General features: G+C 33.1%; 3 protein-coding genes across 4 annotated transcripts; 1 reads left to right on the forward strand and 2 right to left on the reverse strand.

The window, feature by feature from the left end:
* Nucleotides 1-3,621: 3,621 nt before the first annotated feature.
* Nucleotides 3,622-9,472, reverse strand: LOC122609961 (zeaxanthin epoxidase, chloroplastic). The gene is made up of 16 exons (XM_043782922.1): nt 8,880-9,472; nt 8,114-8,276; nt 7,901-7,975; nt 7,720-7,820; nt 7,508-7,623; nt 7,180-7,391; nt 6,966-7,057; nt 6,480-6,594; nt 6,288-6,391; nt 6,154-6,199; nt 4,812-4,876; nt 4,646-4,732; nt 4,502-4,556; nt 4,335-4,423; nt 4,049-4,136; nt 3,622-3,946 (listed from the first exon to the last, which is right to left on the reverse strand). Exons 1-16 carry the CDS (start codon nt 9,383-9,385, stop codon nt 3,860-3,862), a joined length of 2,001 nt encoding a protein of 666 aa, XP_043638857.1. The 5' UTR covers nt 9,386-9,472; the 3' UTR covers nt 3,622-3,859.
* Nucleotides 9,473-15,622: 6,150 nt separating this feature from the next.
* On the forward strand, nt 15,623-19,273 carry LOC122579864. 2 transcript variants are annotated; one of them, XM_043752124.1, is made up of 6 exons: nt 15,623-15,719; nt 16,064-16,729; nt 17,264-17,552; nt 17,895-17,976; nt 18,080-18,298; nt 18,858-19,273. In XM_043752124.1, the coding sequence occupies exons 2-5, from the start codon at nt 16,144-16,146 to the stop codon at nt 18,269-18,271; spliced, it is 1,149 nt and encodes a 382-aa protein (XP_043608059.1). In that variant the 5' UTR covers nt 15,623-15,719; nt 16,064-16,143; the 3' UTR covers nt 18,272-18,298; nt 18,858-19,273. The 2 variants fall into 2 exon arrangements, with proteins under 2 accessions (XP_043608059.1, XP_043608060.1); XM_043752125.1 differs by having other exon boundaries at nt 15,624-15,719; nt 16,064-16,648.
* Nucleotides 19,274-20,124: 851 nt separating this feature from the next.
* On the reverse strand, nt 20,125-24,577 carry LOC122611292 (heterogeneous nuclear ribonucleoprotein A1). The gene is made up of 14 exons (XM_043784296.1): nt 24,435-24,577; nt 24,169-24,293; nt 23,983-24,072; nt 23,016-23,081; nt 22,783-22,848; nt 22,577-22,662; nt 22,308-22,353; nt 22,126-22,180; nt 21,926-22,002; nt 21,611-21,749; nt 21,400-21,527; nt 21,172-21,276; nt 20,863-21,006; nt 20,125-20,638 (listed from the first exon to the last, which is right to left on the reverse strand). Exons 2-14 carry the CDS (start codon nt 24,187-24,189, stop codon nt 20,258-20,260), a joined length of 1,404 nt encoding a protein of 467 aa, XP_043640231.1. The 5' UTR covers nt 24,190-24,293; nt 24,435-24,577; the 3' UTR covers nt 20,125-20,257.
* Nucleotides 24,578-26,389: the final 1,812 nt, after the last annotated feature.

The raw sequence follows: 26,389 nt of genomic DNA on the forward strand, positions 1-26,389 counted from the left end.
ATGGGGAGTGTCAATCCCAAATAGTACTATTCAATATATCTATGTTTAAGTCCATAACTAATCGTTTCATGATAGTGAGGCCTTAAGTGTACAGTGCGACTTAGTACAATCTATGCATACGGTTTTTAAAGTACTTGCGTTCATCGTAAAAGTAAAGAACATGCATTTCACCCCAAAAATAAATAAGTAAACTGGGGCTATGAAAACTCACCGTGGGAAGTAGTGAATGTGATAAAATGCAAAAGATGTCCGAAGCGTGACGTTAACCTAATGCATAAACAAATATATATTTCCTCTTAATAATGTGTATCAAACAAAGTTATTCATTTGGTCATTATTTGAATAAAAGGTTGATATATCTAATGTCTAGTTAATTTGTATAATGTTGATAAGAGGGAATTGAATTTTTTTTAAAATTGTTAAGTATACTTTTATATGTGATAATAGCTTTTGTTAGAATTTTTATTATGGTGGACTCTTATAAAAAAAATTAATAATTTGTGAGTAGATTATGTTTAGGAAATGTCGACGGCTTCATATACGAGAATTCAATTTCGCTTAAATGATGATGTTTTGTGTCAAGAGTTTTTGTAAATTTTGTACCCAAACCAGGTAATATGAATAGTTTGTATAAGATTTTTAAACAATGTAATAAATATATTGTTTATCATTTTTGTAAAACATTTATATGCATATATTAGTATTTATATCCACGAGACCATACATGAGTGTCGATATTTCGACACCATTGATTAGGTATGTCATGTATAAAATACACTCGTGTATTTGGGTCCTGACTGTTGCATATCGACCCCTATTAGTTAGGGATTTTTGATAGCAGGTGTTGGGTTATCCTTATGTACACTGAGTTGCTTTTTGTATATACACATCCCAATTCAGCCGTCACTTTACTTTCCAAAAGAGATTTTAGGTTTTTAAATATTTGTTACTGCCGAGACATTTCCAAAAGAGATTTTAGGTTTTTAAATATTTGTTACTGCCGAGACATTTCCGTTTTTAGGGAGTATCGATTTTGTCGCCAACTTTCTAAAAAAAGCAATTGGGATAAGAAGTATCCTCATTAAAAGTATGTCACTATTTTAATTTAAATATAAAACTAGGTGACCAAAATATAGTTCCTTCCATTAAAGCTAGTTAAGTAAGCTGAACATATTCCCTTGTCCCCCACCTTCCCCCATAACAATTGATAAAAATAAAGAGTATGATCAAACTCCTCCATATATACGTGGCTTCAAATTATGATTTTATAGAAGATTTTATTATTAAACTTTCACAAGACTTCCATCAGACTATAGACAAAAAGAACATGACCCAATCTGTATACTTTTTCCTTTCCTCATAGACAAATCTTTCTATAGTGTCATGGACAACAATTTTCTATTTCCTTTATAACTAGTAGTAATAATAAGACTTTTGATATATATAGTTTAGGGCGATAGAAAACTACAGACTCATATATAAACTTTGATTAATTGAAATATGTGAACAATAGGTATTCCATTTTTTATACAACTTTTCAAGTAAAAAGTCATGGATTAAAATACCTTAATATATAATATTATGATGAAAGAAAATATATGTTTTTTTTTATGGGTCTTGTATGGAAGGTAAAATAAGTAAGTAGAAAAGATAAACTGCCTGAATATGAAAAGGTGTTGTTGGGGATGTGGTGGAGACTTGGTGGAGTCCTGGTGGTAGTGTGGCGGCTGTCCCTTGTGGTCCTGGCGGGGCTGTCAGAATTCAGTGGGGAAGAGAGTATAGATAGAGTGAAAGTGTTTTTGTTTTCTTACTATGTGTGATAAAGTAAGGGGGACCATTATAGCAGTATGTATACATACATATATGTAATATAGTTGGTTAGTTTCTAGTGGGGTTGAGTATGGTATGGGATGTATCTTATCAGTATGGACTTTTATTTTAATTTACGGAGTATAATTTATATTGTGTACGTATTTATATTTGTTAAAAGATCCTTGGTTATACTTCACAATAATAGTCCTAGACATGTAGAATTTAGATGGGTTAAGTTATCAAGTGGGTTTGGACTTGGGTAGTAAAATGGACAGAACATTTTGGGAAATTTATAGACTAGTAATAATGGTCATCATTTTATATACACTTAGACGTAGTACGTATTTAGTTATGTGTTTTGATTTTTAATAACTAGTATTTAGTGTCCTATAATGTTATTAGAAGTTGTAATTGCAATATTAAGTAAATTAATTATTTCTTATTTAGTCATTATATATTATTATTTTCTTTCAAATAAATGGTACGGTATGTCTTAAGTCTTAGTGATCTATTAATAATTACTAATATGGACTAAATGTATTCATATTAAAACGCATGGACATATAATGGTACATTTATCTAAATTGATGCATATAATAATTTATTTTCTAATTATAATGGACCTAAAATTTGGTGGTTGTCACAACATGTCATCTAGTCAATAAGTCACCAAAATGAGCCCAATAATATCATTAAGTACGAAAGTTAGTCAAATTACACATAAGGTCAAACGAGTCAAAATAGCAGATGTTATACATGGCAATGATAAGGTGTTCTCTACTGGTTATAACATATCGGATTTCCTATTTGATGTCACCGTGTCTCAATCGCACCTATGGGTTACTAACAGATGCAAGAAAATTTTTGTTTAACGGGATGAGTGGTTTCAAAATCCACTTAGGTTTTTGCACTGATCGGTTCTTGACTTTGGCATGCTCGTGGTTGTTGGTTTGCTTGCTTCTTTATTTTTCATTTATTCCCTTGAGACTTATATGGATTTGCATCAAAAACATAACAGGGTGAAAACCGGTGGCTCGGACCCTGGTGGTGAGGGTTTTTCTCGTGTCTTGGAATTGGCACGAGTTTTACCCTTTTTGCTTTCATCGCAGTTCAAGTCTCAAGATGTATCTAGGATTTTATAGTCTTGTCGTATATCTTTGATATTTGTAACTGTAATTGTACCTTTGTTTATGGTATCTAGTGCTTTGTTGAATATCATTTGTTCTATTATAATATATTACCGTTTTAAAAAAAAATAATAAAAAAAAACTATGTGAAAACTAAGTTTCGAGTTTAAAACCGAGAAATATTGCCAGGAGTTTTAGATTATCTCGCGTTATCTGGTATCTTACCCTCGTTATCATAGACGGAGCCAAAATTTCATGTTAAGGGGCACGAAATAGAAAATATGTTATTCAAGGATTTAATATTATCTATTTACTAATATTAGTTCTAATACTTTTAATAAATTATATAAATAAAAAAACGTAGTATGTGACTAGTTTATTAGCAAAATACGTTGTGGACTAAGCATCAAGTTATAAAATTACACATTTTTTTTTATAAAAATATGATTTTTAAATAGATACATATATAACTACTTAAATGTAAAAGACTAAAACTAAATCTATATATAAAGGACCTCGGTATGTCGGGTGTTCGAGTGAACCCATACTTTTAACACTTTTAAGTCTTAAAATTCAAATCCACATATTGGTCATACCGCATACCATACAGTATATGAAAAGGCAATGTTCTAAAACAAAAATTTATCGTTAAAAAAGAAAAAATAGAAATCTAGAAGCGGAATTTGGTACCAAAAATACACAAATTGCTTTAATATTAGCAAAATATGGCTTTCATTTCTTGTAGCACCTTTATATGTATCTATACATACCAGAATTCATCAATAATCAATTCAACAACTTGCTACAATTTCAGGAAGGCCAAAATCTCTAGCCCTTTGTGTGTGTTGCTGCTGTAACTGCTACAATGCTGTACAATTTTCACATAGTATAATCACAAAACTCGTTGGGTTGACATATCGTCAAACGGCTTGGAGAATTCGATCCCCTGCCTCCTCTGAGTCTGGAATCTTTTGTGGGGATCTCATCACTTTTACCCGAAACGCTACCTGCAGAATATATGTCAAAACATGACCTTCATCTAACTTGAATGCACAATGCAGTTCTACAATTACATGAAGTCAAAGGTATCACATTTATGCGTATGTTACCTTCTTGTTTCGACCAAACTCAAGAATATCTGATGGATGAAAACGAGCAGGAGAGTTTGGAGGTACCCGATAACGCCTATCCTCATTACTGGAAGTTAAAAATAAATAAAAAGAGAAAATTAAGGTCAAGTGTTACTTAGATGCCTGATGCATATGCAAATAGAACAGATTATTGACATATCCCTTCTTGAAAGGAATACACACACATCTGTATATCTATAGATTCCTGCAAATAAACGTAGACCGACATATCCATTCAAAAATTTTTGCGTATCTTATCACTTACTCGGTGATCCAGGTACCATGTTCACTCCGTAGATCAGTCACAAAAAAGGCACCATCTTTGCAGCTTATTCTAGCATGGAGTTTTGAAACCTATAACAAAGAACACTACTTAGAAATGGAGACGAAGAACGGCTCAGAACAAAATAATGCAAAATTGGAGACACGAACCTCTGGTGAGGAGATGACTATTGAATTTCCAGGAATACTCGTGTGTGGTACGCTTCTATAAAATCAAGATACATTATTACCATACATTGCAAATTCATTTAAATAGATTTCGAATTACTTGACTCTCATCAAACAACGACTTACCCAACTATGCAGGGCTTTTTCTCATCGCGGCTTAATGAAACAGGCTCTGAATCTGCATTTTCTTTTCCAACCGGAAGTAAAAACCATCTGCCGAACACAAAGAAATATAGAATTGAAGTACAATACTTTGACAAAAGGAGCATATGTAAGGTAAATAATTACTCACTCGCCACGAAGAGCACGCTCTAAAGCATCATCATCTCTAAACCATGTTTGTAGATCATTGTTTGCCTGCATAAGTTAGTTGTTATACTTCAAAGTTTGAAAGTCTAACAAACTGTTTTTAATTTGGGAAATTTACGTACATAGTCAAATTAAAAAGAGATAGGTCTTGTTTTGGACTACATTTTAAAAATCCCTGATTTGGTCAAAATATCCGTGGTGTACAAAGATAAAAAATCACGGACTAAACATAACCAATAAAGACATGACACATGACTCTCCATTTCTCTCTCCTATCTTTTTTTCCCAGACTTTCCCCTCTTTTCAGTTGTTCCCTTTGTTAGAAAAAGATATCTAGATCAATAAACACATGCAATCACGACCTCAAAATCAGATATCTAGATGCATGTATGACAACAGGATCAAACAATCTCGTTGAGGCATTTCATCAAACAAGGTGCCCGCATTATCAATTACTCCAGCTTTTGCATATCCGTATCCCATGTAGTATTCCAACAACGAAACCATTTTCATCAAACACTTTACGTGCGTCTATCACATTTAGAAATAAATTTACATACATAACTAATCGAATAATGTCATTGACAATAGATAAGATCAAGTAACTTCCCATGGACTGAAAACGGTACCCACTGATTTTGTAACAATCCTATATATGCGATATATCTAATTTTAACTAACTTCAACAAAGAAAACGTAGTAATATCCCAATAGTATTTATAAGTTAGAAAAAATGAAAGGAACATATACATATGTAGACAGGCGAGAAATTTTTTCTTATATTCCATGTCCATATCGTTTACATATCTTATAACCCAAGATTAATCTTTTTTTAATTTATAGCTTAATTGAAACCCACAAAATTTTAAATAAAATCGTTGATGAAACCTGTCTATGGTTTTTGTTCAGGAGGATGATAAAGAAAGAAATGAGAAGGGAGAAATGGAAGGAAAAAGAAAGGAGTCTAAGAGGAGAGAGTAGAAGTAGCCATGTGTCGAGTCTCTATTGGAGATGCAAAACCCATGTGATTTTACTCTGTGCTCCACAGGCTTTTCAATCATGTAGTCCAAAGCAAGAACTATGCCTTTTAATTTGACCAATTAGTTAAATATCCCTTTTAATTTTATACAGTAATTGATTCGGGCCTGTTTCTGATTTTCAAAGTCGATTCAAACATATAATTAAACTTTTAAGAAAAAGTTTAAGACATTAAAGACACAAAGTCAGAAAAAGAGTTGGTGTAAAAACTGAAAAGAACAGCATATAGTTATATGTTTAGCAAAAACATGTTTGACCTTCAAAGTCAAACCATGAAAGTAACTTACCTTATCAGTTAGTCTGCAGGACTGTGCTCTACCTTCAAGTTTTGAGCTAAAAAGGAAGATACACACATTTTAGATATGCTAAACAGATAAAAAAAAGTTTAAAAAACATAGTTGGGTTCTCGAATGTGACTCACCCGTTGCCACCAAGAACCCAACTGAGCATTAAAGGCATTCCAATATCAATGAAAAATCTTCCACCAACTCTTCCAGGATGCGGTATTCTGAAATTTGTTAAAAACTGCAAATCCAAGATGCAATAGATAAGCAATTAAAACCTATTTCCAAAGGTTTTGTATAACAAGAGGGAGGTATTCTCTAAGCCTTACGGATAACGGGCCAAGCCCCACACCCAAATAAGCCTTGTAAGTTGATGCCATAATTGCAGCCATTCTTGCCAATCCATGAATAACTGCCACCCGTAGTCTTCTGGCGTCTTCGTAACTAATGAGATCCAAAAAGTCATATATTAAGAACTTCTTATAGATGGTCAACATATGAACCAAAACCTCTTGATCCAATAGACAGCAACCCACAATCTCACAGCAACAAATGATTTGCAAAGCTTTATCTTATGTAGGGTTTAGCGATTTAGGCAATATTTTAAATTTTGAAATTTTAATGAAAGGCAAATTTGCTATGAATTACAATGCCTTAGTATGCTTTTCTTCCTGTCAACAAGGTTTTGTTTGAGTTTTGACCAAAAAAAGTCAAATGCATGTCCTTTATAAAAACAGATGTACTTATATGGGAATATGGATAAGGGTTCATTTTACCATAAGAAATCTGATTGTCTATCAAAGGTGAAGCATTACCTCCTCAGGGAAGAGACAACATCTATGGGTGCTCCTGAATCGGTGCTTTGTTTCCAAGCTTTATCGAGCTCGAGTGCTAGTTGGTAGCTATCCTGTAAATATACGAGGAAGAATGATTGAGCTAAACTTATAGGCCCTTTTGAACTTGTGGGACACCTTAAGCATATCCTTTTTAGAACAGATTCAAAGGTTAAACTAGAGCGTATAGTCATACCTCAATTGCCATGCAACCGCCTTGACCCAAGTTAGGCTGCATTGCGTGGACCGAGTCTCCTAACAAGGTTACACGACCCTTTCCCCATGTAAATTTAGGGATTCGGTCATATATATCTCGCCTTAAAATTGCCTCTTCATCTGTGGCAATCAGCAAATCCACCACGTTATCACACCAACCTCCAAAGATTTCAAGAAGCCGTTCTTTTTTACCTGGAAAAGTATCAAGAAAAGCGTCAATCACCAATGGTCATGTTGAACCAGCCCAAATCATGTTAATGAATTTATCAAGAATATATGATATATTAAGCAGTTACAACAAAGATTACCATTAGGTTTATCTGTACCACCAGCTGGTTCATTGTGAAACGCATACCATTGCATCTTTCCGCCACCAACATCAGAAGAAACAAAGTACTGTTTGTGTCCTAAAAATACCCGATACCTTAAAAAATACACACAAATCATTCAATAATCGCATAATAAAAAGAAAACAAAGTCAATAAATCTAAAATAACAAGACACATGGACATAAACATACCCAACAGTGTCAATATCTGGTGGAAGAAAATCAGCAATCCCAGTGTAACAAGTGTAGCCAGAGTATGTCACGTCTTTTGGCCCGAACAAATTCTTCCGTACCTAATTCATTTTATACACAAAAGGAGTTAATATTGCCAATAACATAAGTATGTTCTACACATATATACACAAAATCAAACCTTTGACCATATTCCATCAGCACCAACTAGAAGATCACCTTCAAACTGTTGTCCATCTTCAAGAACCACAGAGACCTAAATAAAGGGAACACAAGATGATCATTTTATACACGTTATCACAAATACGCCTAGTTATCGACTTGTTGTATATTGAAAGAACTAAAACCAAATAGGATAAAAAAAAGGGTGCAAAAATGGTTCTAGGATTCTTACCTTATCACCATGATCTTCAAAGCTGACTACATTACTACCATTTAAAATAATATCTTCCCCAACAGCATCAGCCAGAATCCTTTGTAATGTCATTCGGCTTACAACTCTAGTCACCGGAAGACCCCTTTCTACTGCAGGAGTGAATGTATCAAACTTGATGTACCTGATCATAACCAAGTAAACATACAGCTATTCAGTACCAAAATCATAAGTATATTAACTTTTCATATATATATATATATATATATATATAGCACATTTAGTATAGTGTATAACTGTATATGTATGGATGTCCATCTAAACTAACTACTGTGACATAATTTTAATAATCAACTTTGCAGTATTTCATTAACTTATCATAGTTTTGATCAAAAACCGACAATTTAAAGAATAAGGTTACTTCACTTCAGGTTACCCTGGTAAACTTACTATATATTTGATTAACTTTTCGATATTATCTAACCAAAGCCTAGAAGTAGGTTATGAGAAATGTAAAATTCTTGCTTGCCCCTAATTTCGATCAATATAAGAACCTGTTTTAAACTAAGGCCATAGTAGACTTCACTTTGCTAATGACAATAAGTCAATAACTAATCTATAAATACAAAGGTCAGTCATAAAACTATGATAATAGAAATCAAAGAAAGTCTAGGTATTACGCGATTTACCTTCCTTTATGTTTGCCAAAAAACCGGTATCCATAGAATTTAAAGAAAGGATCAAAAAATAAAATTTGAAAAAGAAAAAGATAAAGAAGACTACTTACCAATTACCAGAAATACCATCAACCAAACCATTAATTCTTTGACCAGTAATACAACCAGCTTTCATAACTTCATCAGCAACATCTAAATCAATAGCTTCTAAAGCAGCCAAAGCATTACTCTGTATCTGAATTGGACCTCTATATTGTCCTTCACCTCTAATTGCACTCAAATCTTTTTCAAATACCACAACATCAAATCCTTTCCTTTTTGCAGCCAAAGCAAAAACTAGCCCACCAATCCCACCACCTGCCACCAATACTCTCATCTTCTTTTTCTTATCATTATTGTCACTTTTTTGGTCCACTATGTTCTGTGGTGATTCTGTCAATAAAGCTTTGATCTTTGAACACCCTTTGAGTTTTCTTGAAGGCCCATTTTCTTTATTTCTAAAAAGATGATGATGGTATTGTTTATAATGAACTGAGCTAAAGAATTCAACTGGGAAATGAGTTTTTGAGTGAAGTGTTGTTGTTGTTGGGCTGCAAAAAACATGAGAATTAGCCATGACTTGCTGTTTTTAGCAAGTTTTTAAGGAAATTTTGAAGTTTATTTTTTTGTTTGAATTTTTGTCAAGGTTTTGTGACTATGGAATTTGAAGAAGCAAATTAAATTGTAATGGAGATTGATGAAATGGTGGTGGGTCAAGTGGGATTGTGAACCAATCCATCTAAGAGACTTGTAACATGGAGGACCAATGATTGAGATTCTTGAGAGCCATGTGGCACTATTCTGTTTATTTCATTCTATTTTTAACAGAAAAAAATATCTTTATGGCGGTATATATTTTTATTTTCAATGGTATGTATTTGTGGCATAGATTAGTTGTATTTACAGTCCCTATATTATGTCCTAGTTACTATTGTAGTCCTTGATTATAAGTTTCTATCGTACGTACAATTATTACCTACACTATGTTAATCCTGAAAAATGATACACGTCAGGACCAGTTTTAAGAATTTAAGGTCACGTTTAGTTCGCAGATTCTGATGTAATTTGATGGAATTGGAATTGAATTTCATTCCTTAGTGCGTTTGGTTGCTCAATGATGAAGGAATATCATTCCGTTGGAATGTCAACATTCCCTCATTTGATGGAATTTCCATTCCATGAGGATGGGGGAAGGAATCTCATTCCGTCTCTCCCTTAAATCTTCAAAGAATGAAAAACATTCTATCAAATTTCATTCCATCAGATTCTAATTCCTTAGATAGATTCCATTCCATCCAAAAACATTCCATGAACCAAACACGCCCTAAGTCTCCAAGACGAGCCATCCTTCAATTTTAAATTGAATTTTATATATGACGACTAACCTTATAAACACTTGAAAAGGATTCAAGATGAGGGTCGGGTTTGTCCTTTTTGAGACCCCTGCTATATGATATGTGGCATATTGCACGAGATAGTCTATATATTTTGAAGATGTTTTACCATCATAATTTGCACTACAGTACTTTAAAACAAATGGGACAAAAGTGACTTAAACTTGGTAGGTAACATTCAAATAATTATGAGATCGAGACACGTGTTCTAAAGTTACAACTAGACATTTATTTCATTTTGTCTAAATGTAAAAAACTTTGAAGCGAAAGAAAATTTTACAAGAACCAAGCCTGTTAACTATAAAAGAGATCAAGAACTTTCTTACAAAATAACTAAAAAAAACCAATAAGGCATGTTTTTTCTTGTTGAATCATTATAAAAAAAAAGTATAATGTTCAAACATCATGTAATCTTCAAGAGAGGATTTTATTAAATTAAACGGTTAAATCAAACACTTTAAGGAACATAAAAGAGAACGATAGTTAACATATTTTGTTTATTTATTTTTTTAACATTAAAATTGGAATTTTATTAATATGAAATATAGAGAGAAACATTCAAAGATAAGTTATAAATTAAAGTTATTTCATTGGGACCATGTAATTCCTGAGATGATCTTTCTATTGGAAAGCCAAAGAAAACTGTTGACGATGTGATGGAAATGTTTCTGCTCATAAGTTGATCTTTTGTGGGGAGTCACATCATCTCAATACGCCATCCTAGAAACGATACATCAATGAAACTATACATTAGGGGGTCACTATGAAAACATCCTATAATAGAATTAAAATGGCTCCATTTTAAGTAATATTTTATCGTTTTTAAGTGGACTGGTAGAAAATGTTCCCTTATTTAAAAGAGAATGACAGTTAACATATTTCGTTTTTGTTCCAACATTAGTATCCAATCATCAATGAAACCATATAGTAGGGGGTCACTATGAAAACATCCTATAATAGAATTAAAATGGCTCCATGTTAAATAATATTTTGTCGTGTTTTAAGCGGACTGTTAGAGAGTATTCACTTATTAAGTATCGGGTAAAGGGGATTTATAACATAAATCCGGTTAAAGATTATATAGTATAGACATTCCGTTGTAATATTACATATAAAAAAGTCATAATTTTGGGTGGACCTAACTAACTTTCAATTTTATATTATTTTAAGACGACATATTTACAACTAAATAACTTTCATAGTATGCTTTTAAAGTACTTATTATTTAATCCATTTATCTGCTATACCAACGTTTTTCCGTTTCTAGTGTTTTTTTATATTTAAAGGAAGAAAAGTACGATTTGTTTTCTTTTAAGTTGGGTGTTATGGCGTAAATGGGGAGTACGCGTAGGCGTAAATTTGAAATGATGTTTACTATATTCGTTAGGTAAAACAAACATGAACACAACTTCATTCGGATCGTTCACATTTCTGGTGATTGTGCTTGCTAGATTTTAACACCACCACCGTTTCAGAAAAAAGACATTTCATTTTTTTTATATATAATAATTATATATGAAAATTTTATTTTTTTACTCAATGAAGAACGTAAAAACAATTAAGAATTTCTTTCCTTATAATAGAGAAAAGTATGTCATTTATGAATGTAGAGAATTACACACTGATCTTCACAAAGCAACACCAAATATGGGACGTAGTGTACGCATACACACTGATCTTCAACGAAAGCGGTTTAAACAATTTACCTCCTCGAAGTTCTATTAGTGATCGACATGCTTGAAACAGGACAACTAGTCAACCGTCACACATAAAAGTGGAGGTTTAATTTATCACTGATTAGAGCCACTAACTAATTAACATGTCGTTCCAATAGAAAAAAAAATGATTTTCATTGGTAGATATTGAAAGGTAACAAACAATTTCCTTAAAAGAAAGTGAATAGTGTGTTTAAAACTAGTCTTATAAAGGCTGTATTTATATATAGCTAATCGATCTCATAAAAAGCTGCTATATATCACCCTTATATCTTTCGATTATAATACATGTCCGCACAATGTGATGGTGTGGCGGTAACAACTGCGGCGATGGCGGTTGCAGAAGTCATGATAATTGATGGAGTTGACTACGATGGTGGAGTCGGCGGCGATGATAGTAGCGGTGTGGTTATCAATTTGAAATTAATTGATATAAAAGGGGTGTAATGTAGTTATTTTAAGGGTTGGGAGATGTATGTTGTAAATAATTTCATTAAGGGGATTATAATTTATAAGTATATTAAATGGAGATATTTAAATTAGTGAATATAGAGAAAGAATTGTTTGGGTAGATTAAGTTATTTTTGAGGAAAAAAATGAGGAACTATATGTAAATATAGTATATAGATGAATATTAGCACAGTACATATACAATGTGCCAGACTGCAGTGTGATCGTGGCGACAAATGGGATGGTAGGGTCAAATGGTATAAGTAATTGATTTAAATGTGTATATATGATTTAAAGAGAGTAGTAAAAATATCTTTTAATATAAAAGAATAGTGATTAAATTTAATATTAATAATTGATGGACATTTAATTTATTGTTTAGTCAATTTGTGTGTATTATTTTTTTAAACTTTTAATATTAAATAATAATTATAATTTTAATATAATAATGTAGAACTATAGATACATAGATATAGATATAAACATATAGATGTAAAGAGGAATCACTTAAATAAATATTTAAACAAAGATGGTCTCGAGACGACCATGTGGGATGATCCACATTTCTTGAAGCAAGTTTTGTCTAATGCTAACATTGTGAAAGGTGCAAGCTTCGGAGTGTAGTTTGATATTTGTTTAAGCACCGCATTGCGATTCTGCACAATCGCATAGAGATTTTATAAAATCGTATAACGATTTTGAAGATCTCATTACGAATTTGTCAGATTATTGCGATATTGGTGATTGAATTTGTGAAAAGCTAAAAAAGTATAACTAAATTGATCTAATATTATAACAAGGTTGGCTAGTCATGTTATATATTTTGTTCCAGAGTTCAATTTTGGTTGCCTATATTGAAGTTAAAATCTGTCTTATCCCAATTAAAGATTTCATATAATCTTAAGACAATGTGTAAAATTTAAATTATCTGCAAGGAAAGTTTATTATTAAGGAAAAAATAAAGCCTTAACATGCATAAAAAGGTTGTATATTTCCATATTAAAAATTCATTCTCTGAATTTTATGGTAAGTGTATAACTAATTAATGCACTTTAACGAAAGCGGACTTGGTTTAGCAAAACCCTAATAATAAAAAGGTAAATTCGGTCCCCTAAACTCTATTTAACATCATTAATACAAGCATGTTTGACTATATATAAAACGATAAATTACAAATTCATATTTTGTCGACGAAAACAAGTTGATTATAGTTTGAATTATCAGTAGTCTCTTCCTACAAGTTATAATAAAAGTTGTTTTTTCTTTCTAAAATTAAAAACAAAAAGTAATATAAGGATAGATTTTAATCATTTGTCATGTACTCCAAATGTTGTTATCAATTTCGCAGTGTAGAATTTCCATTTGATTTTTGTCAAATATGACGCCATGTCCATCTCCTGACATAGTATATGGGTGGTGCTCAAGTCATATGCCCATTTTTCAATTACAATTATAATCACATTACAATAAATACCAATTTTCATCATTCGGTTTATAAAATGTACATATAGGAATTTGATAGAATAAAGCTTTGAATTTCCTACATTAATCTATCATGACAAAGAAAAAATAAAAAATTAAATTCCATTTTATTATATTTTCTTACATTTTGAAAACCAAACAGTCCTTAATATCCAAACTATCAATAAAATTAAATACATGTGTATAACAAAAAGTTTCAAGAGAATTATCTATATCATTATTGGTGCCAATAATATGGGTTTGTCTAGCCTTTTTCATACATTCTAAAACCAAACAGTCCATTTTTGTTTGTTACAAACGTGCATGTGTGATGTGTCATAAAGAATAGTTGTTCCATCGCTTTAATTTTGAAACAAATGAGACTAAAATATAAGTTTGTCCTGGCCGAATGCAAATCTACACGGTTTTATACTTATATATTCATTGTTCTTGACTTCAGTTATGGTTCCCCATATTGAAATTGAAATCTTTGTTTTTCTCAATTAAAAATTTCACATATAACCTAAGGCAACGTATAGGATCGAAATAATTTGTTGCAAAATTGTTTTACGATTCCAAGAAATTGATGGTTACCTCAAGCTAGGTTGATACGTTTACTTGAACAATAATGCTAATCTACATAAAGAACAAGGGCAACCAGTGGATGTCAAACGATCATATATCACACATAATGGTTGAAGTACAAGATTCAAATATGAATTATTGAATTGTCAAATACTTTGTTAAGCTAGTTAGGGAGTAGATGGTTGTTCCTAAATAAGATGTCTAGTTCCTAAATAAGATGTCAAATACTTTGTGATAATTCAAATACGAATCATTTTTGTTTGAACGACAAGAAACTATGTTATATATATATGCACAAGGTCAGAGTAGCAAAGCACTAACGGTCAATAAAATATAAATATAATTACAAGAAGTCTCGAAATACTAACAACTGACACAATCTAGATACAATTTGAACCAAGTTTGTTCGGCATTGGGCCATTGGCATTGAGGTTGATATCGGTCTTAACAATTTGTATCAAAGCTATGATTATCGTAGCCCAAGTATGCCTGGTGATCCTTGAACGAACAATATGGTGGTTCATCTTAAATGCGTATCCGATTGATTCTAGAGCATTTGTGTTGAAAGTCCTCACGTACATTGTTGCCTACCCCGATCAGCTGGATCATGATCCGAGTGTGACGGTATTATGCAAACGGGTCCATTTTCATGTAAACTACTATACAATAAAAAGAAGCCATTAATTGGTTCTAGTCATGTTCATTCATCTTGTAAGAAACTAAAAGATGACCGGAAATTACAACATTTCACATTTGACATTGTACATTGGTGGTCACGAAAACATAGTTTTTAGTACAACTTGCTTACTAAAAACAACAAAACACATAATATAAAAATATGTATAAAGTCTGTCCATTAACCACTTAATTTTAAACCAAAGTCTAGCAAGAAAAGAATATATACGAACTACAAAGGCTATAGCCTATATATATAACAACATTAAATGAGTTATGGTAAAACAATAATAATAAATAGACGGTGGGAAGGGAAACTATATTTCCGTACTTTAGGGCCATTGTCACATGGATCCTGTCTCCTATCTCTCATAATACATACAATCTATACATATAACATCCCAAAAAACATATATCTATCTATCTATCTACATTATATAGATTTATATTTATTTTTAATATATTTACCCCCTCATCTCATCTCATTTCATGATTTTAATTAACCAATAACGTTACATCATTCACTGCTCCATATCTACTTTCACTTCTTCTTCTTCTGTTTCCTTGTCTACATTACACTCACACAGTCATACACACACAAAAGTCAACTAGTCAACATCATTTGGTTCAGGTAAAAATACTTAGAATCATAACTTCTTTATTTTTTCTTACTAGTCAACATCATAACTTTTTTATGAAAATTTTTTGAATCTAAGTTTATTTTCTTACTAATTTTAGTAAACTTCAGTAAAAGTGTGTATTTACAACATGTTTTTAGTGTGGTTCTTTTTAGCTATAAAGAAACATTTGTTTTTTAGTATATCTTTTGCTGTATTGAATGTGATATTGTTATTGTAATTATATGTATTTACAAGCTGGTCCAAGAATATAGGTGACCACATTGGAAATAAATTAATGATTATTGTTTGTTACATTTGTATTTATTTACATATATTTGTTTTCATGTTTTTGTAGGTAGTGAATCTATATATACATATAGATATATATAGTTGTAAAGGAAAGGATTAGTATTATTGGAACTAGAATATGCAAAAATGCAGGTCTGTTATTCACCACAGTTAGGATCATCTAACAAAACTTCATCATCTTTTCGTAATTCGGGTGCCTATACGAGTCCCGGGACACCGGATTATGGTGATAATAACAACAATGTGTTAGCTTTTCAAAAAGGATGGTGTTCAGAAAGAATACCATTAAGTAATAGTAGTAGAAGGCATATTAGTGCTGCAGCATTGATGCCATTTAACAGTGGGAGGACTCTGCCATCGAAATGGGACGATGCCGAGAGGTGGATAACGAGTCCTGTCTCGAATTTTGGGGTTTGCAAGACTTTAGCTCCACCAAAACGGCCCAAGGCGAAAAGTGGACCGTTGGGTGGGACGACACCTGGTGTTGCTTATTATTCAAATTATTCCCCTGCTGTCCCTGCACTTGAAGGTGGGAGCAGTAGAAATTTTCTTGCGGGGTCACCACTTACGACGGGGGTTTTAGTACCGGAAGGTTTGCATTTTTGTGATGCTGCAGGTGGTGTTGGTCATGGTGAGTATGGAATGGTTCAATCTGGTAATGTGCCTTTATGGTCTGAGTTGTTGATTGAGTCTTCATATACTGATTCTCAAGGTATAATCTTTTTACTTTCTTTAGACTGTATGTTACCGCCGATTAAGTATCACGGTATGGGGTATTTTTGGGAAACAAAACCTTAGGATAAAACACGGTGCAAACAGGGAGAGGGCTACACAATTGTGCAGAAGCTATTCTATAGAAATGTACATGAATGCACCCCTGTCCTTAAAATGTCACATTGTCGTCATCTCCTTTTTTTCCTACCTAATTGGCCCCAAGTATCATAGAACCTAAGTTGATATGGATTGACAACATAAAGTAATGCACAAAAAGTTTAATTTGTGAAAGAGATTTGAACATGTATACTTTAAGACACACATATAGTATCTGAGTCAAAAAGACTTGCCTTCCATGGTAACTGAATAAGGTAAACCTCATCCCTTTACCCATTAATATATATATAGTAGTGGTGGAAAACTTCAGTTACTTGCATCCATTGATAGACTATTCGTTGGTTTAATAAAAAACTTAGATCATCTACTTCTCCTATCTGATTGCTGGTTGGGACTGAAATATGAATGTCTGCAGATGAGAAGATTGATGAAAATGGTGTTTCGCGTGTTGTTTCACGAAGAGATATGGCAACCCAGATGAGCCCAGAGAGCAGCCCTGAACCCTCCCCTACATATATAATACCTCCACCTGGCAGCCACCATTCTGCTAGATTGGAAGTGAGGGATGTCCAAGTGGACAAAAGAGTCACTATGACAAAGCAATCAAAAAGAAACAAGATGAGAATGAGGAATAACGGATCACCAGAGGCTAATGAATTAGCTTTGACATGGAATGCTACAGAAGGAGCTATGAAACAGTCAAAGTATGCATCTACTATGATCCTTCTAACTCCTTTAGTCGGTGTGTAGCTCATTTTGACCATTTATATCAAAAAGAATATGAATCTTGACTTAAGTACATAAATCTTTAGCCAAACGCTTTCTTTCTAGTTTCAAAATTAGTGAAATTTGAACACTTTCCTTAGATAAGCCATCTGCAGATTCAAAGTTACAAAGGTGGCTGCAGTGGCTCTCTTAGAGTAAAAAAGATATAGTGGGACTCATGTCGGGTCTAAAAGAGCAATTCTTATCAAAGATTGATACACACGTGTACTCCGTAGTTACACATGAAAAGATTGACAGTTTTGTTGTCTTGTAATTTGCAGGCTCCAGAAAGAGGAAGCTAGGATCACTGCCTGGGAGAACCTACAGAATGCGAAAGCAGAGGCATCAATCCGGAAACTTGAGGTGTGATCATCATGATAAGTTTCTGAAAGTTTTCTAACTAGATACACTGGAAGCATCAGAAGTATTGTGGTTGTCGAGTTTAAACTTTTCTCTGTTTGAACAGATGAAATTGGAAAAGAAGAAGTCAGCATCGATGGATAAAATATTGAACAAGCATAGAGCTGCACAACTGAAAGCCCAAGAAATGAGAAGGAACATGTCAGAAAGTGTTGCTCCCAGAACTCGCAAATTTAGAACCTTACGCAGACATGTCACAGATTCTCTAACTGGCTGCTTCCGTTGTCATGATTCCTAGTCCTCTAATTGAACATCCATCAATCAGGTTTCTCTCATTACTTGTTCTCCATTCTAAATACTTGGTTCCCCCTTTTTATCATTCCTTTCTTCTTTCGTTAGGTGTTCGGTAAACTAAAACATTCTTTCATAGTGACCAGGTTAAATTTTGAACATAATGACCTTAAATTCTGAACAGTGAGTTCTTTTAGGAAGGTATTCCACGGAGAATGGGGAGGGAGACTAAATGCTGATGCCTTGAGATCGATTCAAATGCACACAATTAACACCCTCGTTCTAAGAATTGGAAAATGCACTTTCTAGTTTATACTTAAGAGGCCAAACAGTCTAACTTTCAACTTGAAATATAATGTTTGGATTTGTTGAAGAAAAAGTTCCATTCACCTTTCTGTAACAATTATAACAAATGGAGAATTGGGTACAGAATCTGCAATAGAATATTTTTGAAGTGCAGTTGAGAAGTATATAATTTAGCACCATCTCAAAAGCCAAATATCTCTGATTCTCTTCTTAGGTTAGAAGCATCTTTTATTTGGTTTGTTTAGAAGTTTATGCCCCTGATATAATTCCGCTGCTGGTAAATACAGGTTTGCAGTCCATGCAGCTTTGAAAAGGAAACTAATTTGGGGAGAAAGTATCTGCCGTTGGAATTGATTTGGCTTCAGACGGCATATACAATTCTAGAGACGATTAGTTGATACGAGGTGGATATAGTTTTAAGCCTGATTTCATCTAGTCTTTAACGAGTTCTGTTTAGGTATGATTAAACCTAGATCATCAATTTTGCAAGATAAGGTGAGGGGGGTAAATATGTAAGGTCCTATATCAATCATTGGATCAAGGTACATAACACAGCAGTGGTAAACAGAGAGCACTTGGTGATATCTGCTATTATGCTCAAGAGTGTCTTTTTAGCCTAAATTTGTTTAGTGTTATAGTCCCCACAAAATCAACACCGTCACCATGGCACAATAACTACTATTATTAAGTAGGTTTTCTACAAGCCCTTTGGTTGAAGCAATTTTATGACATGTGCAGATGAATATGATAGCCCATACCCTGTCTATCACGGCGGTTTTAGGTACATTAACATCTTGATGAATAAGAATCACTTTCTTAAGCAAAAATCTATCTTAAAGCAGGTTTATTTATTTACATATCATTTTGATGTTAAATATACACTTTTGGTGTATATAAGAAAATGCAGGTTAACTATACCTGACTTTCTTGTTAGGCTGAATAACTTAACTTTAAATTGGAAATGGAAATCCAAATCGATCTCACCTACAATTAAACTACTCGTATATTTGAGCATCAAGATTCATACCATACATTTTCTGTTGTATTGCAGTTTACATCATTATCATTAAAGTATTGAAAATTATAACCCCAATAATCTGTTTATGCAAAGAGGAAAAGAAATCATATCATTCAGCTCGCTAAAAATGCAAACCTAAAGAGTGCAGCTTAGAAAATGTCACCAAGTTATCATTATCATTGAAGTATTGAAAATTATAACCCCAATAATCTGTTTACGCAAAGAGGAAAAGGAATCAAGTCATTCAGCTCGCTAAAAATGCAAACCTAAAGAGTGCAGCTTAGAAAATGTCACCAAGTTTGAAATATTCCTTATTGGCCTATAATAACCCTATGTATTCTCATGAGTCATGACCATTATCAATGATAATTAAACATAATTTCAATAATCATTTAAAGTATTACCAAACATTATAATGTGGGCATTCTTCATCTTATTGGTTTTTAGTTTTTACTTTGAAACAACGTAAAGATACAAGGACTACTAACTTACTAAGTCCATCACCTAATTGAGCCACTTTCTAGCCAAGATACTAATTCTGAAACAATAATTCTAGTTTAGAAGCATACATTCCATCCGTAATGTTCAACAACATACATAAATTGACATTATACATAACTTTAACCAACATCCATGCACTGAAAATGATCTTTGGAGAGATCCAAACCTCTAATACGGCCTATACCTGAAATCTGTTCGTGAAGCTCTCCCTCCACTCAAACTTCCACCTATGCTGCTCATACTTCCTCCCGTTCGTCCCAAGTCTCCACTCATGCGTTCATAGTCTCCGCCCGTACGACCCAGGTCGCCGGTCATGCGCCCCAGGTCTCCATCCATATGTCCCAAGTCCCCGCTCATGCGTCCCAGGTCTCCACCCATGCGTCCCATGCCACCAGTTCCTGCCAAGCGTCCCATGCCACCAGTTCCTGCCATGCGTCCCATGCCACTAGGTCCTCCCATGCGTCCCATGCCACCAGGTCCTCCCATGCGTCCCATGCCTCCAGTTCCTCCCATGCGTCCTAAACTTCCACTCATGCCACCATAACCCCACTGCAAAAGATCCATTAACATAAAATTTTGATTAGTATATATTTATATCAATAATAATATACCATCATCGCTTGCAATTGATGATGTTTAAGAGATTCCAAGACATTTCATATTATGTAAAGCTTGGTTGATCTTTGACAGATGGAGAAACTCATATTTCGGTGCATTATACCATAAAAAGTTAGCTTAAACATAATATTGTCTGAAGACATTTCCCTACTCACATCATCGAAATCCAAGCTTCCATACATCCTGCCATAAGCTCGCATTGGGCCATAACCTGCATATGCTGGTGGTTCAGGATTGTCCATAAAAGAGGCTCCACTCGAACCACCATCATCAACAGGCGTAGCTGAATCTATTGCAACCTGTAACGCATCAAGAACAAATTATAAAAACTGGATTAATTGCATAGGTATTTCAGAAGGTAAATTGATGCTCGTTGGGGTACAATTTATGCATGTAGTTTATGTTATAATATAGGAGTGAATAAACTATTACACCAATTAATTACAGCTTAAGTAACGTTTTACCTGTTGTCCACAAATCTCATGAGACCTTCGTGAAACACGATCTGCAACTCCATCTTCAGCAAAGGTCACAAAACCAAACCCCCTGTGACCAGATCTCTTAGGATCCTACATCAAGTGCATATTCACAGTAATGATTAAACACATTACACAGTTGATGGGTATAACATACATCCGTATGTATGAAAATTACAAGATACAGGAAAGCCATAAAATAAAAAGTTAAGTTACCTTGGGAACATACACATCCAAGATACGTCCAAACCTTCCAAAATATATGCGCAGGTCTTCAACACTAGCTTCTTGAGGAAGCCTGCCAACAAAAATTTTCTTTCCCATTCCCCGAGCTGATTCCCCCCCTGCTTGCACCAAAAAAGGGATTAATTATAGTTGTTACAGAAAAACAAAAAAATTACTTGTATGCACCCAAAAGTAAACATACTTCCGTAAGCAGAGCCTGGATAATCGTATGATGTAGGAGCACCCAATGCAGCATATCTAGTTGTAACATATGCATTATATGCACCATATCCACCACTCTGGGTAGGAGGCATGCGGGTAATTGGTCGGAAATCATCTTCCTGATAGTAATTATCACATGAAAACAGTCAGCTAAAAGCTGCCGTAAAGAGCTGAAGCTTTCCATAAACTTAACTTCAGATTAAATGAAAGCTGCTATCGTTTTAACAGAATACCAAGCTTGAATTGAAAAAGAATAAATGATGACATATTCAATACAAGTAATGACGAATATTGCCTTAGGGGTTGCTCGGTCGACAACAACGTTTGAACCCCCCAGTTCATGGGTCTCAGACATTAGATCATCCACGGAATCTGTAGGGAAAGATTGAAGTAATGTATAAAGATCTATCAAACATAATATAGCAAAATCTACTCATGAACTTGTCTTGAAAAAACAAAACAAACAAACAAAAGGTCAAGACTTAGATGAGATACCGGCACTTGCAAAAGTAACAAACCCAATTCCACGATGCCCCTTGGTAGTTGGATCCTGCAAAACTTGCATACTGAGTTCTTGAAACATCCAAAATTCGTACAAAAGAAGTGACTGGAGTAGGTAAAGTTTGACAAAAAGACTTGAAAAATAAAATATAATCATATGGCATCTAATTATGTACCTTGGGCATATATAAATCAGTTATCTCACCAAACTTTTCAAAATGACTGCAAAGAAACAAGTTTTACAACCATAAATCAGTATGGATCAGAATGACATTAAAAAATTGGACAGTTACAAAATTTCAAATAAGACAACATCTCATGATATATCAATTAAAGAAGGATATCGAGCCTTTGTTGGTTCTAAGTTCGCTCAAGACATTTGACGTCACAAGTTCGAGTCAAAGGGTGGGCTTTTAAATTTTTTTAATCTCTTAAATAACGCTACCTCCTAAATGTAGCTTCTGTAACAGAGAGTGGAATTCTAGCAACAAAAATCCTAGTGACTTTCTTCGATGGTGCTCTCATTTCCTCCTGAAAAAAAAAACAACTTTCTTTAGAAATATACCATCAAACTTTACAAGTACGATTTTGTAAGTTTGTAACACATGTCAAAAAAGTGAAATGAAATTAAAGTCTGTAGAAAAAAAAAACCTTTGGAGTTGCTATTTTTACTTCTAGCGCTCTATTACCAAGGAAATGCTCTGCCAACAGTGCAGCCTGTAAGACAGTCGTATAAAAGAAGATAAGCATCACCAAAAGGATTGAGATGAATTGTTATTATGAATTTACGATTATGAAGATCTGTTGATCTTTTACATATGATAAGATATATTAAATGAAACGAATGAAACTTTAGTACAAGCCATATAAAAATCTGTACTAACCTTGGCATCTTCAACCTCTGTAAAGGTCACGTATCCAAAACCGCGAGATCGGCCGCTTGAACGTTCCTGGAATTATGTGCCAAACTGTTTTATCTTAAACATCTATTCATGACTAGTGGAGTGTTTGGACTTTGGACACATTTTAAAATGCAGATAAACAATTAAACAAACTTTGAAGCATTTATAGAACAAGAAAATACAAAAAAGATAAGCATGTCAAACATATACATTCACTTATCCATCCAAAGATTATCAGTAAGGAAAAACCAGTGTGAGCAACTAACATTTCCCTGACTTCTATTTACAATTGATTAGATAAAAAAACTTAATTTTCGTGAGAAGTCGGCCGACAGTGACTCATCTAAAGTAATATGACCCATCTAAACAGAGGATAGCATACAATCGAAGATTCTAATAAATCCTTTAAGAAGGTGGTTCCACCTGATCTAAGATAACATCCACATTGTACATCACCATATACGAAAAAAGAGGCTTTACTCGCATTTTGACTCAGGAAAAAGAAACATAAGAACAAACACGATTCAAAGTTTAAACCTTTTGCAAAGAAATGAAGAGCATAGATCAATACACAACAAGTATCCACATCATTCTGTGGATTAATTACACGAACCATTTGATCCTAACAATAGCTTCTATACCATTAAATAAAATCTGAATGTGGGCAGACGAGAAATTTTACAACAGGCAAGCCGGCAAACTGTGGTTGGCAACCGTACAGGCGTAGAAACTAATAAAGTACAGTAGAAACCGATGTAAAGTCGTAAACATATTTTTACATACACAAGTCAGTCACACATGCAGGCAAGTAGTAAGTAGAACATACTCGATATCCAACACAGTGCAACGTTCTTACAAATTCAAACCAAACTTATATATAATTACAATATACAATCCATCCAAATAATATATAGATAGAGATAGAAGGAAAAAAATAAAAATAAAAAACCTTCATGACAATACAGTCATCCAATTCACCAAATTTCCTCATGTAATCCTTCAAACCTTGTGTATCTACATCCCATGGGATCCCCAATACCTATACATACATATATACATATATATATTTGATTACATATTATTATATGTTATTGAATAAAGCAACAAAATTTAATCTTTAAAAAAAAAAACTTACCACAAGCTTTCTGCCAGACATGATAATAACAGAAATAATCTCCTCAAAAACCACCAATTAATAAATTAATTAATTGAGACACTCAAATCCTTTCTCAATTTCTCTCCAATTAATTAATCTCTCTCCTGCACACAAATAATACACACACACCTCTTTCTCACACACTATCATCATCATCAATATCACCATTTTTTTTTTTTTATATAAAATTAATTTTTAAGAAAATAATTGGGGAATTAATTGAATTAATTAAATGACACGCTAACCTGACCAAGTTTCCTTCAATTTGAATTAGATTAAATTTACAAAAAACCCTAATTTCGCAGATCTCGCTCAGTTCGGATCGGGTCGGGTCAACACTCCACTCTCGGGTTTCTGGACGCCGCTCTGTAATTAATTGCAACATACAAGAGTGCATATATTATCTTGGAATATAAATTGTTTTGATTTAGACCCTTTATTATGAGTATGTTGTTTATTTTCACCCAAAATAAGGTAAAAAGGTTTACATATTTATACCTCGACATTAACTTAATAAGAGTGTGTTTGGCGGATACGGATTAAAGTTTTATCGATTTCGTAGATTGAAATCAAGATTCAAAAAACTCAAATCTTTGACTTTTAAATTTATCCAATTATTATCCTTCCAACTTCACATATGAAGTTGGTACAACTTGATTCTTATCTCGCACTTTAATTTCTATTGAAAAATTTTGTATTACGAGTATTGTTTTGGAATTATATAGATATTACTCCCTCCGTCCCATATTTTAAGTGTCTTAATTTGACTTTTTGAGTCTTTTTCTTTTAACTTTGACAGTAAATATTTTTGTTTGTGTTATATAAAATAACATATATGAATTGATTAAGTTTAAAATGTAGTTTTCACTGATATAACTTTTAACAACTAACATACAATACAAATTAAGATATTTATGGTCAAAGTTGAAAGAAAAAACTTAGTCAAACTATGACATTTAAAATGGAACGATTTTTAGCAACTAACATATAATACAAATAAAGATATTTATGCTCAAAGTTAAAAGAAAAAACTTAGTCAAACTATGACATTTAAAATGAGACGGAAAAAGTAAAACTTATGTCCCACGTAAAAACCAAAACCTATAATGATGTCAACTATAAAAACAAAATCCCTGGAAATAGTTTAAGTTGTTGTAATGTACATTGAAATCACAATTTATAATACAGGTTTATATATAACTGTACAGTTATATAAGAGCATCCTTAATAGTATTTTTGAAAAGAGAAAAAAGTTCATAAAAAAATGCAAGTATGTAAGAAGTTTTGTAAAAAAGTGTTGTACTATGAGAGTAAAAAGCTCCTAAAGCTCAAAGTTATATATAAAATACATTATACATTATTTAATCTTTATCTTTATTTTTATTTCTATATAATAGAAGAGCACCTTATTCTAAATCTCAAATTACAACTTTGAATAACCTAAATTATTCTTCTTCTTTATTCACTAATTCAAATATCTCTACCTAATATACCTATAATATCCTTAAATCTCAACCATTCATTTTACCCCCTCTTCTCAAATCTTAACCACTCATTTTTTCTCTCTTATCCATAAACTATTTTATATCTAATTCATTCAAAATAGTTTATCTAAAAAATCGTATATCGATAAATTATAAAAACTATATGGGTCGTTCTTAAAATTTCATGTTCTTTCATTAGAGATGTCATTCGATATACTTTTGACGAATTTTTAAATCCGAGGGTGGAGCCCGTACGACTAAGACATTTGGCTATCACACTCTATGACTTATTACCTCCCATGACCTATCACCTTCACCATCTCACCGCCACAATGCGTGAGTACTTTCTCTCGTTATATAAGAAGTTGAAGACATAATCTATAGGTATGTGGAGATTGAGCCGCCTACATGAACGATTCTAAAAACATTGATTTTAACCATCACAATTTGGGACCTAAAATCTAAAAAGTTACACATAGAGAAAGTACCTTTTTTTCTTTTTTTTAACATTTCGGGCCCTTTGGTGCAAAGGCTTTCTCGAACCATACTTTGGGCCCTAGAGGCTCCAATAGTGAATAGTCGTAATCAGTGCAGCTTTATGCTCGATATTGCTACTTTGGGCGGTATTTATAACACCAAACTGTGGTCATATTGGGTGCATTAGATTTGTAGCAGACTAGCATCGCAGAGTTGGTTAATTTAACTTTTCGACCATA

The sequence above is a fragment of the Erigeron canadensis genome, chromosome 8 (genome assembly GCF_010389155.1).
Source record: "Erigeron canadensis isolate Cc75 chromosome 8, C_canadensis_v1, whole genome shotgun sequence".
NCBI lineage: Eukaryota > Viridiplantae > Streptophyta > Magnoliopsida > Asterales > Asteraceae > Erigeron > Erigeron canadensis.